We start from the raw sequence: 15898 nt of genomic DNA, 5'->3' as shown, positions 1-15898 counted from the left end.
TATTCTTTAAAATAACTTTGCGATAGTACTCACCGTTAACATGAATGGTTTTCCGTTCATCACGATTGGTAAAAATCCAGGCAAACGATGGAAATGAAAGTCAACTTACCGAGTCCAGCGGCGAAGTTACTGCTAGCTAGCCTGCACACGGCTCATTAGCTTCCATGCTTGCTATCTGCAATATACTTCTCGCAGTAGTAAGTATATTGATGCTAACGTTAGCATGGGGCTTGTTAAAATATCACTGTTTCATCCATGTTATTGTTTCATTGCAAATTAGAATGGCGAGTGCTCCGGTGCATTCAAGCTGGCGCGTATACGTTTTTCTATCGTCTGGTCATAAAGATGAAAATATGCTCATTTGCACATTTATTTTGTTATTGTTATTGTTCCATAAGTGTCCTTGTGTTTAAAAAAAAAATAACTATGAAAATATAGCACTTTTATGGGCGTGCGGTTTTCATCCAACCAGAAAAAAATGTTAGCGGCGACGCTAACCCACCACGACTACCCTAAGCGGATTTGAGACGGCAATCCTCGATGATTCCATAGTTCAATCCGGCAGATCAGTCGGCGCGGCGAGCAGATAATCCACTTCCTGTTGCAACGCGGCCGCCTTCTCAATGAGCAACATCTGCAACACAAACATCGGTTTACGCACGTCGTCCTCCGACGGACGCTTGAATCGCCTACGCGGGCCACACCCACTTTCGCCGAAGCCACGATAACGGCGGCTTGTTTCCTGTTTAGGTGCTCCAGCGTCCTGACCAGCAGGTTGGCGTCGGCGTTGGCCAAATGCGACAGCGTCGTGTATCCGGCGGCGTGGAGCTGCTTGGCGCGAGCCTATCCGCACACGTTTATACAAACACACAAACACACGTGATAAAAGTACACAAACGCATGATGAAAGAGCTTTCGCTTGTTGGAGTGTCGCGCGCGTGCCGAACGTGAGATGACCTCCATGACCCCCGACACCTCCATCAGCGGGATAAGCTCCGCCTTCACGCAGTAGCTAAGGCGTCGCGTCAGCGTTTCCAACAAGGACCGATAGGGCCATAAGTCCTCCAGCTCCTAAACACACACGCACACACAGAGTGTGTGTAAGCTTTAAAGGACAACCGACACCTCCGGATAAGTTGCGTCCATCATTTGTAAAATCACTTCAAATCACTTCAACTGAGCGCATTTTATAAAGATTTCATGGCATATAGCGATATTTTAAGATTTGCGCTGAATATTCAGGAAGTCTTGTTTTTGAGTTGGTGACGATTCCTGACGTGATGTCACTGAAGGAACGCCCCTGACCGAGAAAGCGACACACAATGCATTTTGGGTACTTTTTTTTCGTCTGATGGCGAAATTTGAAGGAAAACACATAAATAACGCGATGGTGAATGGTTGTGTGTTGCACCAAGACTACTATTTGATACTAGTTGACACAAATTCCCAGCAGACAAATCAGCCCATTTCCAACGGAGCTTGGACGCCATTTTGTGCATTTTCTGGGACGCTACATTGGAGTCCAGACGCCTCAGAATGAGACATAAGGACTTCTTTAATCGATTGCAAACATTTATGCTTTCCTCTTCAGAACTATTTGAATCCTATTCATAACTGGATGAGTAACAACAAAGCATCTTCTCCCAATCTGAAGCCATTGTTTTGATTCTGGAGCAAGGCGAAGACGTCCTGGTGTGATGTCACGAACAAGGGGGCGGGACCTTCTGAAACTCGCCATTTCCGAGGTCATTTTGAAGTAGTTTTGGGACACTTTAAGCCAGGGGTGTCAAAGTCATTTTTTGCCACGGGCCACATTGTAGTTATGGTTTCCTCTCGAGGGCCGTTATGAATTTGGGGAACCCATTAGAATGTTTAAATCCCTTCAAATATTACATATGGAGCACACGGCAAATTAATGAATAACTCGTTTTCAAATCTGAAGTCACAATAATGACTTTTATTGTGGTTGACATCCAAAAATATGAAATTTTGGCTCAGATTTTAGCAATCGTCATGGAATTTAACAAGTTTGATTTGCTTTCGCGGGCCGAAAAAAATGATGTGGCGGGCCGGATTTGGCCCGCGGGCCTTGACTTTGACACCTGTGCTTTAAGCCATTTTTATTGGTGTTTTGCATTTGACTAAAAATATCATCCTGCGTGTTTTAGATGCTATCAAACGTTTTTCTGATGTCAGTTAGGAAACAATAAAAACCAAAAAAATGGTGTCGGTTGTCCTTTAAGTGTGCGTTTCTATATTTGTGCGTATGCGCTGCCCGACCTGCGTGAAGTGCAGCACGCATGAGCAGAAGGCGGCGGCCGAGTTGAGCAGCGACTGGATGAAGCCGCGACTGAGTTGGAACTTTTGGGCCACCCTCCAAACGTCGCCGTCCTTCAGCAGCGACATCAGAACCAACGACAAATACATGCGCTTCACCGCGCACGTGTTGGCACTCTGGAGACAAATTGACGCAGTGGCAGAAACTTAGAAAGGCGCCGAGTCAACGTGGACATTTGCATCTGTGCGCACACACACAAAAACACAAAAAAAGCATACACACACAAAACACAAAAGAAGCACATAAACACACACAAGGAAACACACACATGTAAAAAGCGCACACAAAACAAAAAAAGCACAAACAAAACAAAAAAGCACACTAACACAGAGACACACAAAAGCACACACACACACACACACACAAGACACCAAAAGCACACACAAAAAAAGCACACAAACACATAAAAAAATACAAAAAAGCACACACAAAACACAAAAAAGCACACACACATTTTAAAAAATACAAAAAAAAGCACAAACACACACAAGATACAAAAAAGCACACACACAAACACATGCAGACACAAAACAAAAAAGGACATGAACACACAAAACACAAAAATAGCACACGCAAACACAAAAAATACAAAACAGCACCCTCAAACACACACACACAAAACAAAAAAGCACACAAAAACACACAAAAAATACAAAAAAAAACACACAAAATGCAAAAAAGAAGACACAAACACACACGCAAAGCACAAAAAAAAAATCACACACAAACACATTCAAAATACAAAGCACAAACACACACACAAGATACACAAAAATCACACACACACAAAACAAAAAAAAAAAGCATACAAAAAAACACAAAAAACACCCTCAAACACACACACACACAAAATACAAAAAAACATACACAAACACACACACATAAAAAAGCACACGCACACATTAAAAAATACAAAGCACAAACACACACACACAATACACACATACACATACAAACGCAAAACACGCAAAAAAGCACACATAAACAAACACGCACACACACACACACACAAAACAAAACAAAAAAATGCACACGTGCGCGCACACACTCACGCAAATCACAATATGAGCGTGGTTGCCCCCTGCTGGCCCGGTTAGTAATTGCATGCCTGTGCCTGGCAACCTTCACCTTGTGGACGCTTTGTCCAGCCGCCTTCCTGGCCACCAAACTCACTCGCACACCCACCGTCGCGCACATTTTCAGCTCCACGGATGACAACAAGGACATCTGCCACACAAAGTGCCTCCAAGTCATCTCCGACTGACCTCTAGGTGACCTTTGACCTTTTCTATGCGAGTGTGTGTGTGTGTGCGACACCTGCGTGTAGAAAGTCATCCAATCCGGCGTACAGGCGGCGGCGAGGTCGTACGGGGTCACCAGGAAGATCAAGTGAAGATAACTGTTGAGCAGAAGGCCCTCCAGGCCTTGATGGAGGTCCTGGTACAGATTTTCACTGTAACTCACATCCACGCAACCTTAGTGCACACACACACACCGACACACACCGACACACAAACAGAATCACCAACCCTGAAGATCAACTTAGCTTAATGCTAACGCGCAATTCAAAACGCCATAGAAGGGCTAACGAAAAGCATCACGAGCAGGCGTGACGCCACGTACCTTTAAAAGTGGCCCGGCCCAAGTGCGTCACCTGTAAGGCGTGACCTTGCGCGAGCAGAAGACCTTTGACCTTGAGAAGCTCAACGCTCTCCCGCAAGACGTCCTCCAGACTCACACCGGCTCGCTCACGCTGAACAAAGAGCAGCGTCCCCCGTATAAATTCCTCCAGATCTTCCATGCACGACGCCACCTGATGCACAAAGTCAACCAAACCTCGCTTTGGTATCTACGTGAAAGGACAGTTGGATGGAATCTTTGAAATACACACACACACACACATTTAGACACCACACACACATGCACTCTCACACAAAAAAGGTGCAACATGGGGACGTTACTTTTAAGCCCACGAGGGAGAGAATGAGGCTGAGTAGGCTTTTACGCTCGTCGGCGAGGAGGCAGCTGTAACAATTCTCCACGGGGGCGCACAACAGCACCTTGGCCTGAACACACACACACACACACACACACACACACACACACACACACACACACACACACACACACACACACACACACACACACACGCATGCACACACACTCACACACACACACACACAAATTCCTGTTTCAATGGTTTTGTGAGGTCCGGATAACTCCAGATAAGGAGTGAGGAAGAACTAGTGTTACATTTGAACACTAAATGTCACCCCATTTTCCCACTTCAACTTCTTTAAAAACAAAGAAATAAAAAAGTGGACTTGAAACTGAAATAACAGCAGGAGTGAGGACTCTGAATGGGTACATTCAAAGTCCTCACCCCTGTAGTGAATTTGGTTAAAATATCGTTTTACTTTTTGTTGTATGAACTTTTTCCTCTCATTAACAACTCACACACACACATAAATAAACACACATAATGAGTAAAAAGTGTGTGTATCTAAGTGAAATGAATATACACACCAAAAATCATTTTAGGTGGATTTGTGAGGACCTTTCTGAAACATTAATAGATGCATATATAGACCGTCTAGAAGCCTTCAGAATGAAAAACTTGTGAGGACCATCCAAAAGGTCCTCACATGTCAAAAATGTCCTCACTACATATGGTATAAAATATGAGTGGTCCTCACAAGACTAGTCATACAAACACACACACACACACCCACATACTGTCAGGTGATAGGAAACGAGGACCTCAGGTGCGGGTAAGCCACGGTCAAACCTGTTGACGTTGCGCCTCTTGAAGGATAAGGATGCTTTCTCCCTCGCTGTCCAGCCCGGCCCGCCCGGCGCGACCAGCCATTTGCTTGTACTGACTTGTCTTGACGGCGTCCCGCGCTACCAGCGGCGAGCGTACGATCACCCTGCGGTCATCCTTTCATCACTCGCTGATCACGTGACATCAAAAGGACTTAAATGGACGGCGCGGAAATTGACCTTCGCGCAGGCAAGTTGATGCCGGCGGCTAGCGTGGACGTACACGCGATGAGGCAGAGGACGCCGGCGGCGTAGGCGTCCTCCAATAGTTTTCTCTCGTCGCCTGTCAGACCGCTGTGATGGTAGGCCACGCCCAAAGGGACCGTTTTCCTCAGGACGGGGCAGACTTGACCGTTTCCGCACTCCTTCAGATCGCGCAGGAGCGCTTCCTTGTCCTCCTGTCGGAGTTGCAGGAAGTCCCTGTGATGGGGGGACGGAGGACAGCAAGCATGACGAGCGGCAAAGATGGTGGCAAAATGGCAAGAAAGATGGCGGCAAAGAGGGCGGAAAAGATGGCGGAAAAGATGGCGGAAAAATGTTGGGATGGCGGCAAAGATGGCGTGAAAAATGGCGGGAAAGATGCCGGCAGAGAAGGTGGCAAAGATGGCGTAAAAATGGTAGGAAAGATGGCGGCAAAGATGGCGACAAAGATGGCGGCAAAGATGGCGGAAAAATGTTGGGAATGATGGCGGCAAAGATGGCGTGAAAAATGGCGGGAAAGATGCCGGCAGAGACGGTGGCAAAGATGGCGTAAAAATGGTAGGAAAGATGGCGGCAATGATGGCAGAGAAGAGGGCGGAAAAGATGGCGGTAAAGATGGCAGCAAAGAGAGTGGAAAAGATAGTGGCAAAGATGGCGTAAAAAATGGCGGGAAAGATGGCAGTAAAATGGTGGAAAAATGGTGGGAAAGATGGTGGCGAAGATGGCAGCAAAATGGCGGGAAAAGATGGCAGCAAGGATGGCAGCAAAATGGCGGAAAAATGGTGGGAAAATGGAGGCAAAGAGGGCAGCAAAATGGCGGAAAGATGGCAGTAAAGATGGCAGCAAAATGGCGGGAAAATGGTGGGAAAGATGGTGGGAAAGATGGCGGCAAAGATGGCAGTAAAATGGCGGGAAAGATGGCAGCAAAGATGGCAGCAAAGATGGCAGCAAAATGGCGGAAAAATGGTGGGAAAATGGCGGCAAAGAGCGCAGCAAAATGGCGGAAAGATGGCAGTAAAGATGGCAGCAAAATGGCAGTAAAATGGCGGGAAAGATGGCTGCAAAATGGCGGCAAAGATGGCGTCAGCAGCCTCACCGTCGGAGGTATTTGCAAATCATGACGGCCACGTTCTCGCAATTCTTCTTGGTGGGACAGAAGAGCAGACAGGAATGTTTGGGGATGACCTCCGTCACCAGCGCGATGATGTGGTCCGGGTCCATCTTCTGCATGGCGCTCGAGTACTACGCGCAGACAAAAATACACAAAAGTACTTCACGCCCGAGAGCAGCGCACACGACAGTGCGACGCAACACCTTGAACTCCACGCGACGACATAAGCGGAAACAGTCCTCCTCCTTGGGGTCCACCTCGTAGATGCCATCGCCCAGTTTCACGTACTCTTTCAGACGCACCTGAACGCCGCGCGCAACAAGTCACATGACATCGGCCAGTTTTTTTTTCTTGTTTTCTTGTCTGTTGCAAATAAATAAACGAACAAATACATACTAGTACTACTACTACTACTACTACGACTACTACTAGTACTAATCATAATAATCATAATAATAATTATTATTATTATTATTATGGTTCTGATAAAAATAATTATTAATAACAATACTATTAATAATAATAATGATAATTTATTTTAATAATATTGTTTAATGATAATCAATGAAATATATGAAATGTATGAAATATGAAAGGCTCTTATAATAAAATTATTTAACAACAACACTGCTGCAAGTAATAATAAGAATAACAATAATTTATATTAATAATGTTTTATAATAATGATAATAATAATAATATGAAAGGCCCTTATAAATAAAATTTATTCATAATAACACAACTACTACTACTACTAATAATACAACTAAAATAATAATAATAATTTATAATAATAATATTATTTAATAATAATTATAATATGAAATGAAATGTATTAATAACAAACACAACAGCAACAACACTACTACTACAACTACCAATAATAATAATAATAATAATATATTATATTAATTATTTTGTGTGATAAAAACAATAATATGAAAGGCGCTTATAAATAAAATGTATTAATGACAACAACAATACTACGACTACTACTAATAATAATTTATATTAATAATATTGAATAATAAATAATCATATTCATTTAAAGCCGCTTATAAATAAAATGTATTAACAACAGCAATGCTACAACTACTATTACGAATAAGAATAAGAATAAAAAGAAGAAGAAGAAGAAGAAGAAGAAGAAGAAGAAGAAGAAGAAGAAAATAATAATCATGATATTTTATTAACCAGGTTGTATTACAATAATAGCAATTAATATAATAGTACTACTAATGTAATAATAGTATATAATAAATAAATAGTATATAATATAGTAATAATAATGATGATAATAATAATTGAATAGACTCACAGGTCGAAAGTCGTTATGGTAGTTTTCAGCCTTGAGGAAGGTCTGCACCTCACTGATGTTCCCCAAAGTTGCACTCATGCCGATGATCTGCGTGTCTTCTACCATGACACCCCCCCCCCCAAAAAAAAAAAAAATAAAATTACAAAAAAAAAAAACCCACAAAACGTGGCGTTGTCGTTGAAGCGGTGGCAGCGATGGGGCACTTACGACTAAGATGCAACACTTTGGCCAGCGTCATTTCCAGCAAAGCTCCTCGACTCCCTTCGCCGAGCATGTGCAGCTGAACGGACACAAAAGGAGAACGATGAGGCCAAAATGTTTGTGTGTGTGGCGGCGGGGGGGATAGTAATAATCATCATCATCAATTATGGGGACCTGGAAACGAATTATTCTCATTTTAATGGTTTGCTATGGGAAATTAATGTTTGGAAGACACACTTTTTGCCGTACACACTTTCTGGGAACCAATTAAATTCCTAAGCTGAGGTATCACTGTATAAGGAAGCGGAGGGGAGTCGAGTGGTGCATTCAGGCGCACTCAGTTTAGTCCAGAACCAATTTCTGCTTGTAAACAGAGTCATAAAAAAAACGAGAACTGAAACATTTGGAAACCGAGGTTTGACTGTAAGTGGAATCGAATGATACCCAATCTATGTATCTTGCATTCGTTTTATTTTTCTTTTCTAGTTTTAAAGGACAACGACACCATTTTTTTGTTTCCTAACTGACATCAGAAAAACGTTTTATAGCATCTAAAATACCCAAAACAGGCAGGCTGATATTTTTAGTCAAACTCCAACAAAAATGACTTAAAGTGTCTCCAAACTGCCACAAAATGAGCTCGGAACTGGGCAGATTGAGAAAGTCCCGCCCCCTTGTTCGTGACATCACGCCAGGATACTCCTTCAAAAACTGCCTTGGTATATTGTGTGTAGTTTTAAGGCTTATTCCGTTGAAAATTATGTTTAATGGGGACCTGGGAACGGATTATTCTCATTTTAATGGTTTCCTATGAGAAATTAATGTTTGGAAGACACACTTTGAGTTACACACTTACTGGGATTTACCAATGAAGTTTGTAAGCTGAGGTATCACTGTACTTTCATCCAAGGTTGGAAAATGTGGGCGGGACTTACCTCGTCCACCACCAATAGGCCGACGCGTGATAACGTCCCTTCCTCGATGAGCGCATTCACCAAAGCGTGCGCTTTTTCAATGGTGGCCACGTAAAGCGAGCGCCTCCCCCTCCGATTGACGGGCGGGAACCTCCCCTTGCTCCCGGCGTACTCCTCCACCAGGAAATCCAGCTCCAAACCCAAACCGGCCATTCCGCGAACCTCCCAGGGGACATCCGAGATGATAATGATAATAATAACAATAATAATAGATAGAAAGCTAGCTAGCTAGCCAATAGATAGCTAATAACTAGCCATCTAGATAGCTAGCCAGCCAGCTACATAGCTATATGGCTAATAGCTAGCTAGCTAGATAGCCGGCCAGGGAGCTAGATAGCAAATAGCTAGCTAGCAAGATAGCTAGCTAGATAGCTAGATAAATCAATCAAGAAATATTCACACTAAATGCTGATTTCATAACATCGCTCTCCTGATTTGATCTATCTATTTGAGTTACTTCCGTGTTGAGTGAACGCTGGCGCGTGTGGCTGCCGCTGCTCACCCACAGAAATACTGATACTGTGATTGTAAAGTGACTTTGAGAGTTTTAAAAGGCGCTTATAAATGAAACATATTATTATTATTATCCAGCTATATACATGGCTATCTCGATAGTTAGCTATTTGCTATCTAGCTCCCTGGCCGGCTATCTAGCTAGCTATCTATTAGCTATATAGTTATCTATCTGGCTGGCTAGCTATCTAGCTAGGTATCTTTTGGCTATAGATTGGCTAGCTAGCTTTCTATCTATTTGAGTTACTTCCAGGTTGAGTGAATTATTATTATTATAGTAACTAATAACAATAATAATAATACATTGTATTTATAAGCGGCTTTCAAAACTCTGAAGGAAATAGCTAATAGATCGCTAGCTAGCTAGCTAGCTAAATAGCCTTTAACCAAAATGCATTGATGTGGTCCAGAAATAAAATAAAATAAAAAGTTGGTTGTGCCTTTTACCTTCTCTTGGACGAGGGCCACGTAGGGCAGGATGAAGATGCAGTTCTTCTTCCTGCAGAGGAGCTCGCGGATCATGAGCAACTCGGCCACCAAGGTTTTGCCGCCGCTGGTGGGTAGCGTGTAGATGAGGTTCCTTCTCTCCGACACGCAATCCAGACCCAAACACGTCTCCTGCCATGCTATCAACGCACATGTCAAATACACATGATGGATTGAACCTCATGGCGCGTAGAAGATCATTGACGTCATCATCAGCTCAGGAAAATGTTTGTTGTCATTTACGTGTTATTTAGTGAGGTCACACGCGCCAGCTTTCTCTCAACCCGGAAGTAACTCAAATAGATAGATCAAATCAGGAGGGCGATGGTATGAAATCAGCATTTAGTGTGAATATTTCTTGATTTACTTACTAAGCAATCATGCTAGCTAGCTATTTGCTATCTATCTCCATCCGGCTATCTAGCTAGCTAGTGCTAGCTAGCGCGTGCCAGCGTTCACTCAACCAGGAAATAACTCGGCTAGAAAGTTAGCTAATAGATAGCTAACAGATAGCTAGCTAGGTCTTCACTCAACCCGAGAGTAACTCACATAGAAAGCTAGCTAGCTAATAGATAGCTCACAGATTTTTGATGAAAATGTTTCTTCAGCCGTCATCTGCACTTCTTTGAAGGTGTCGGACGTTTTGCTCCTCATCCGAAGAGCTTCGTCAGCGAACTAAACTTGTGCTGGTAACTCTGACCCTCAATATAGGCCTGCTGTGGCATCACCACTTCTGTCCATTAGGGATATATATAGGGCCAGAGTTACCAGCACAACTTCAGTTCGCTGACGAAGCTCTTCGGATGAGGAGCGAAACCTTCAAAGTCGTCCAGATGACGGCTGAAGAAACCTTTTCATCGATGGACCACTCCTGTACGACTGAGAGCCTACACTTCATTTTTTGAGCTACCTACCTAGCTATCGATTTGCTATATGTTAGTATCTATCAGCTATCTATTCGTGGTCAAGCTGGCTGGCTAGCTATTAGCTAGCTATGAAGCTACCTACCTACCTATCTATTTGCCATATGTAGGACAAGTTTTTCTGTGGGTGAGCAGCGGCAGCCACACGCGCCAGCGTTCACTCAAGTAACTCGAAAAAATACAAATCTAGCTAGCTAGCTAATAGAATACTAGATAGCTAATAGACAGCAAGCTAACTAGATAGCTACTATGTTTCCTGACTCAAATGAAGTCACCGTAGAGGCTGCGGATTCCCCTGAAGGTGAAAAGGAGGTCTTTGACTTTGCTGGGAAGTCCAAAAAAAGGTCCCAGGTCGTTGGCGTCCGTGCGGGAGGCTTCCACGGCCCTCGCGGCAACGCCAATCTCGTGATTAAGCGCCGCCTCCTTCAAGGCAGCAGAACGTGAAGGGCCGGCGGGCGTCGTCGCGTTGCTTTCCAGCATCTTCTTCAGGCGCTCGCTCATGATTCGCCTCATCACGCCGCCTTGCCGGTTTTTGTCCTCCGGGCTTCCCTGAGGGGTGGAGCTTACGTGTACTTTACGCCGTTTGGCTTCCTGCCAAGCGTGCGGCGAATTGTCCGGTGCCGTTTCTGAGTTCAATGCGGGTATAACGGAGTGAGCGGGGATGCAGTTTTCTGCGGCGGGACCAACAGCCACCATCTTGTCGGCCTCCGCCAGCTTGGCCAGCAGCGATTCATCATCTAGAAGACTGTCGTAGTCGCCAAACAAATCCTCGCTGTCGCTGCACTGATGGAGGCAACATTATTATATGTTATTATATACAATGATACCTCGGTTTACCAACCCCTTGGCTTACGAACTTTTCGGTTTACGAACGTTAAATCTATGAAAATTTTACCTTGGCATACAAACTATTTTTCGGGTTACACACGGAGCTGCCACAATGAGTGATGTGTCGTTCGCGAACGAGCCCGTTCTTCTAACAACAAAATGGCAGCCGGCTTGTTTTGGTCCTCCCTCCCGCCCCCAGTCTTTGGTTAAAGCCACGCGATTGGTCAAGAACGCAGCAGTGAGGGGAGGTGGTTTAAACATTAAAGAGACAGGCAGACGACAGTGAGAGTTTTAACGTTGGTAGTTAAAAGGCAGAGTGACTGCAAGGTTAAAATTCCCATCAATCACGCTCCACAAATAATCCGCACAAGCCATCTGTACACTGCAAAAAAGCTATCAACCCAGCTAAACAGAACATAATTGATGAGGAACAAGGTAAAATTATTGCAGAGAAAGCACCTACAAGGGATCATTTCTCAAGATAGTGAAAGAAGAAGGCTACGTTCCTCATCAAGTGTTTAATTCAAATGAAACCGGCCACGCCATTCCATCAAGCCATCAACGACCATCACAAAGGTAAATAAAATGACTTTATTATACAGTACAGTTGATTTCTTTAAAATACCATAGCACATTTATTATACATAAAATAATGTCTATTTTGTGTAGTTTTAAGGCTTAGAAAATTATGTTTTATGGGGACCTGGGAATGGATTATTCTCATTTGAATGGTTTCCTATGGGAAATGTAGTTTTTGGGATAGACACTTTTCACCTTACACACTGTCCGGGAACCAATTAAGTTCGTAAGCCAAGGTATCACTGTATTATGATCAGATCAGTGTCAGTCATTTACTTTCCTGTCCATTTATAGTTTACAAACCATCTTCATTTGTTCCATTAACACATTTTGATCAATACATTGATATTCATTCAAAACCAAACGGAATTACCTCCAGGTGCTGATTGCGATCCATGACGATAACGACGAAGCCCTTCTGGCTTTCCTTTCTTGAATTATTTTTTCTCAAAAATGAATTTCATAATTTCGTTGCTACCTGCATTCTACAAAGTCAGCGAAAACTGATACGTTACCGTCACATCACAACTGATTTTTTTTTTCTTTTTATCTTGATAGCTAAATTAAAATATACCGTCGCGAGTTCAAACAAGTCTTTAGTAACACCACTTTGCTGTTGTCGAACTCACAAAACATCCACAACACTGTCCCAAAGCCGCATGAACCTTCGTAAAATGTGAACATATTAATATAATCGTGGCAGCGAAGTAAACTGGAAGTTTTGGTGAAATGAATCGAGTTGTGATGTCGCGTAAAAATGACGTCAGGGCTAACTTCCGGTCTTGTTTCGTGATGTTTGTGATGCCTCACTCGACAAAGCAGAAGTTACTGTAGAAAAATATATTTCGATTAATAATTTTCAAGATATTATGAAATAATAACAAATAACATAGAAAAACTGAAGTAAATATTAGGGATTAAAAAGTACCAGTATGAACGTCGAAAAAAAAATCAGGAGTGGACTTAAAAAAAATCTCGGGAAACGAGAAAAAAAGACCGACGGATTTAAATATATCAGATGGAACAGAAAAAATAAAATGAGTTTACAGCAAAACAATGTATCGAATTTTAAATCAGTTAAATCAAAAAACAAAAAAAAATCGAAATGCGACCGTACAGGAAGTACATGACTACAACTTCCGGGTCGCAATCGGTCAAAATGTTCCATCTAAAAACAACACGTTTATTATTTGGTGTCTTTTCACGCCTCCAAAACGCGAGCAAAGTGACAGGTTAGCATTTAAACTTATCGTAAATGTCAGCGTTTGTTGTATTCGCTCCAATGCTAATGATAACCCTGTGGATTGTTGTGTTGCAGCTTTGACCAGCGCGTCCATTTACCAAGACCAAGCCAAATACTGCCAGGTGAGTTGCCTCCTGCTTCTTTTTGTCTTTTTTTCTTCTTGTCTTTCGCTTGGACAATAGTGGAGACATGACGACACGCCCCTTTTGTCATCTCCGATGGTAGTTCGTCCAAATGGAGAATCCGTATAAAGAGCCAGAAAAAGGCTGTGTCCTCTGCAACGTCACCGTCGATTTCAAGAACATCCAGGTAAATTCTCAATTTGCTCTTCTGTACTTGCACCCCGCAAAAAGTATTCGTTGTTAATCAACACTCTAAAAGAGTTTTCCACTAAAAACGGGACAACCTGAACGATTAAAAAAAAAAACACATTTTTAATATCCTCCTCACACCATTTTGAACCCACATACAGTGATACCTTAGCTTACGAACTTCATTGGTTCACGGACAGAGTGTGTAAAGCGAAAAGTGTGTATCCCAAAAGTTAATGTCCCATAGGAAACCATTAAAATGAGAATAATCCGTTCCCAGGTCCCCATAAAACAATTTTCTACTTTCTAATTTTATAAGCCTTAAAACTACACAAAATATACCTTATTTTATGGATAATAATTGTGTTATTGTATTATTATGGTGTGTACTGTATAATAAAGTCGTTTTATTTACCTTTGTGATGGTCGTTGATGGTTTGATGGAATGGGGTGGGAAGAGGTCGGAGGGAGGGGATTGCTGTTTGGAAGGAGAGTCACATTGCATAAGGACTGTAATTAAAGAACTAAACTGTACTATATAATAAATTCGAGAACCTAAACGTGACCCTTTGTATGCAGCTTCTTTCTCAGTTCATCTCGCCGCACACGGGAAGGATCTACGGCCGCCACATTACCGGTAAGCCCGACCTACCAACCAACACGCCTTGTTACTGGATGTGATACAAATGTGTTCATTTCAGGCTTGTGCAGACGCAAACAAAGAGAAATTTCCAAAGCCATCAAGAAGGCACATTGCATGGGTAATTATTATTATTTTTTAATTAAGTGCAGTTTTCCTCTTTAAAAAATATTTTGTGTGTTTTTTTATGGGCTACAAGAACAGATTCACTGCATTACATTTCAATGGTGAACTCCCACAAAGGAATGTTTTCTTTTCAGGCACTAGTGTAAGATGCCACAAGATGGCGCCTTTTTCTGGGTCTTTATACAGATTCTCCATCTGGATTGGCTATCTATTAGCTGTCTACTGGCTGATTACCTATCTAGCTAGCATTTAGCTAGCTGGCTATGTATTATATATCGAGCTAGCTAGCTGCCTCACTATTAGCTATCGGTCCAGCTGGCTAGCTATCTGTTAGCTATCTGTGAGCTAGACAGCTGGTTGGCTGGCTATCAATCCAGCTGGCTGGCTATCAATTAGCTATCTATCCAGCTGGCTGGCTATTAATTAGCTATCTATCCAGCTGGCTATCTATTAGCTATCTGGCTACTCAGTGTATTATCTAACTGACTATATAACTATCTAGTTGGCTAGTTATTTAGCTAGCTATCAGCTATCTTCTAGCTGGTTAGCTAGCTTTCTGTAATAATGATAATAATAATAATAAATTTCATTTCTAAGCGCCTTTCAAAACTCTCAAGGTCAATTTATAGTTACAGGATAAGTTTTTGTGTGGGTGAGCAGCGGCAGCCACACGCGCAGCCACACGCGTCAGCGTTCGCTCAACCCGGAATAACTCAAAAATATAGAAAGCTAGCTAGCTAATGGAATGCTAGATAGCTAACTAATAGATAGCTTGCTAACTAGATAGCTAATATGTTTCCTGACTCATGATGCTAACATGAAATTAGAACAATGCCAAGATAAAATTAGCATATTATATTGACAGCTATAGATAGATTCTATTTACTTCCGGGTTGAGTGAACGCTGGCGCGTGTGGCTGCCGCTACTCACCCACAGAAAAACTTATCCTGTGACTGTAAAGTGACCTTGAGAGTTTTGAAAGGCGCTTAGAAATGAAATATATTGTTATTATTATAAACACAACAAATAAGTCACGTTAACATAGTTGTTTGGAATCAAGCTACCACCAGAGAGGCCAAACAAAACAATTTGTGTGTATGTGTGTGTGTGTGTTTTAGGTTTTATGTCAGTGACACACAAACATCCCGACTTGATGCGAGACCCCAAGATCTGCAGCATCAAACACGTGGATTAACCCCACCCCTTTTTTGTCCATCACTGGACAATAAATGTAAATAAAGTCCAAAAACGACTAACTATGCCACTTTTCTTGCTGGCACGT

General features: G+C 42.5%; 2 protein-coding genes across 2 annotated transcripts; one reads left to right on the top strand and one right to left on the bottom strand.

Moving 5' to 3' along the window:
• Positions 1-356: 356 nt before the first annotated feature.
• helq (helicase, POLQ like) lies at positions 357-13039 on the bottom strand. The gene is made up of 18 exons (XM_089019722.1): positions 12669-13039; positions 11164-11671; positions 9927-10105; positions 8928-9128; positions 7999-8071; positions 7792-7889; positions 6677-6775; positions 6459-6604; positions 5342-5581; positions 5127-5268; positions 4300-4404; positions 3962-4151; positions 3656-3813; positions 3467-3565; positions 2281-2454; positions 958-1071; positions 709-843; positions 357-634 (listed from the first exon to the last, which is right to left on the bottom strand). The coding sequence occupies exons 1-18, from the start codon at positions 12690-12692 to the stop codon at positions 554-556; spliced, it is 2766 nt and encodes a 921-aa protein (XP_088875848.1). The 5' UTR covers positions 12693-13039; the 3' UTR covers positions 357-553.
• Positions 13040-13400: 361 nt separating this feature from the next.
• Positions 13401-15872, top strand: mrps18c (mitochondrial ribosomal protein S18C). Its single transcript, XM_089021004.1, has 6 exons — positions 13401-13527; positions 13614-13660; positions 13764-13847; positions 14429-14486; positions 14551-14610; positions 15735-15872. The coding sequence occupies exons 1-6, from the start codon at positions 13401-13403 to the stop codon at positions 15809-15811; spliced, it is 453 nt and encodes a 150-aa protein (XP_088877130.1). The 3' UTR covers positions 15812-15872.
• The last annotated feature ends 26 nt before the right edge of the window (positions 15873-15898 follow it).

Source organism: Hippocampus bargibanti, linkage group LG18, assembly GCF_051943395.1.
Source record: "Hippocampus bargibanti isolate YZ-2025 linkage group LG18, ASM5194339v1, whole genome shotgun sequence".
Lineage (NCBI taxonomy): Eukaryota > Metazoa > Chordata > Actinopteri > Syngnathiformes > Syngnathidae > Hippocampus > Hippocampus bargibanti.
Note: the sequence above shows the minus strand (reverse complement) of the source record. Positions and strands in the feature narration are given on the sequence as shown.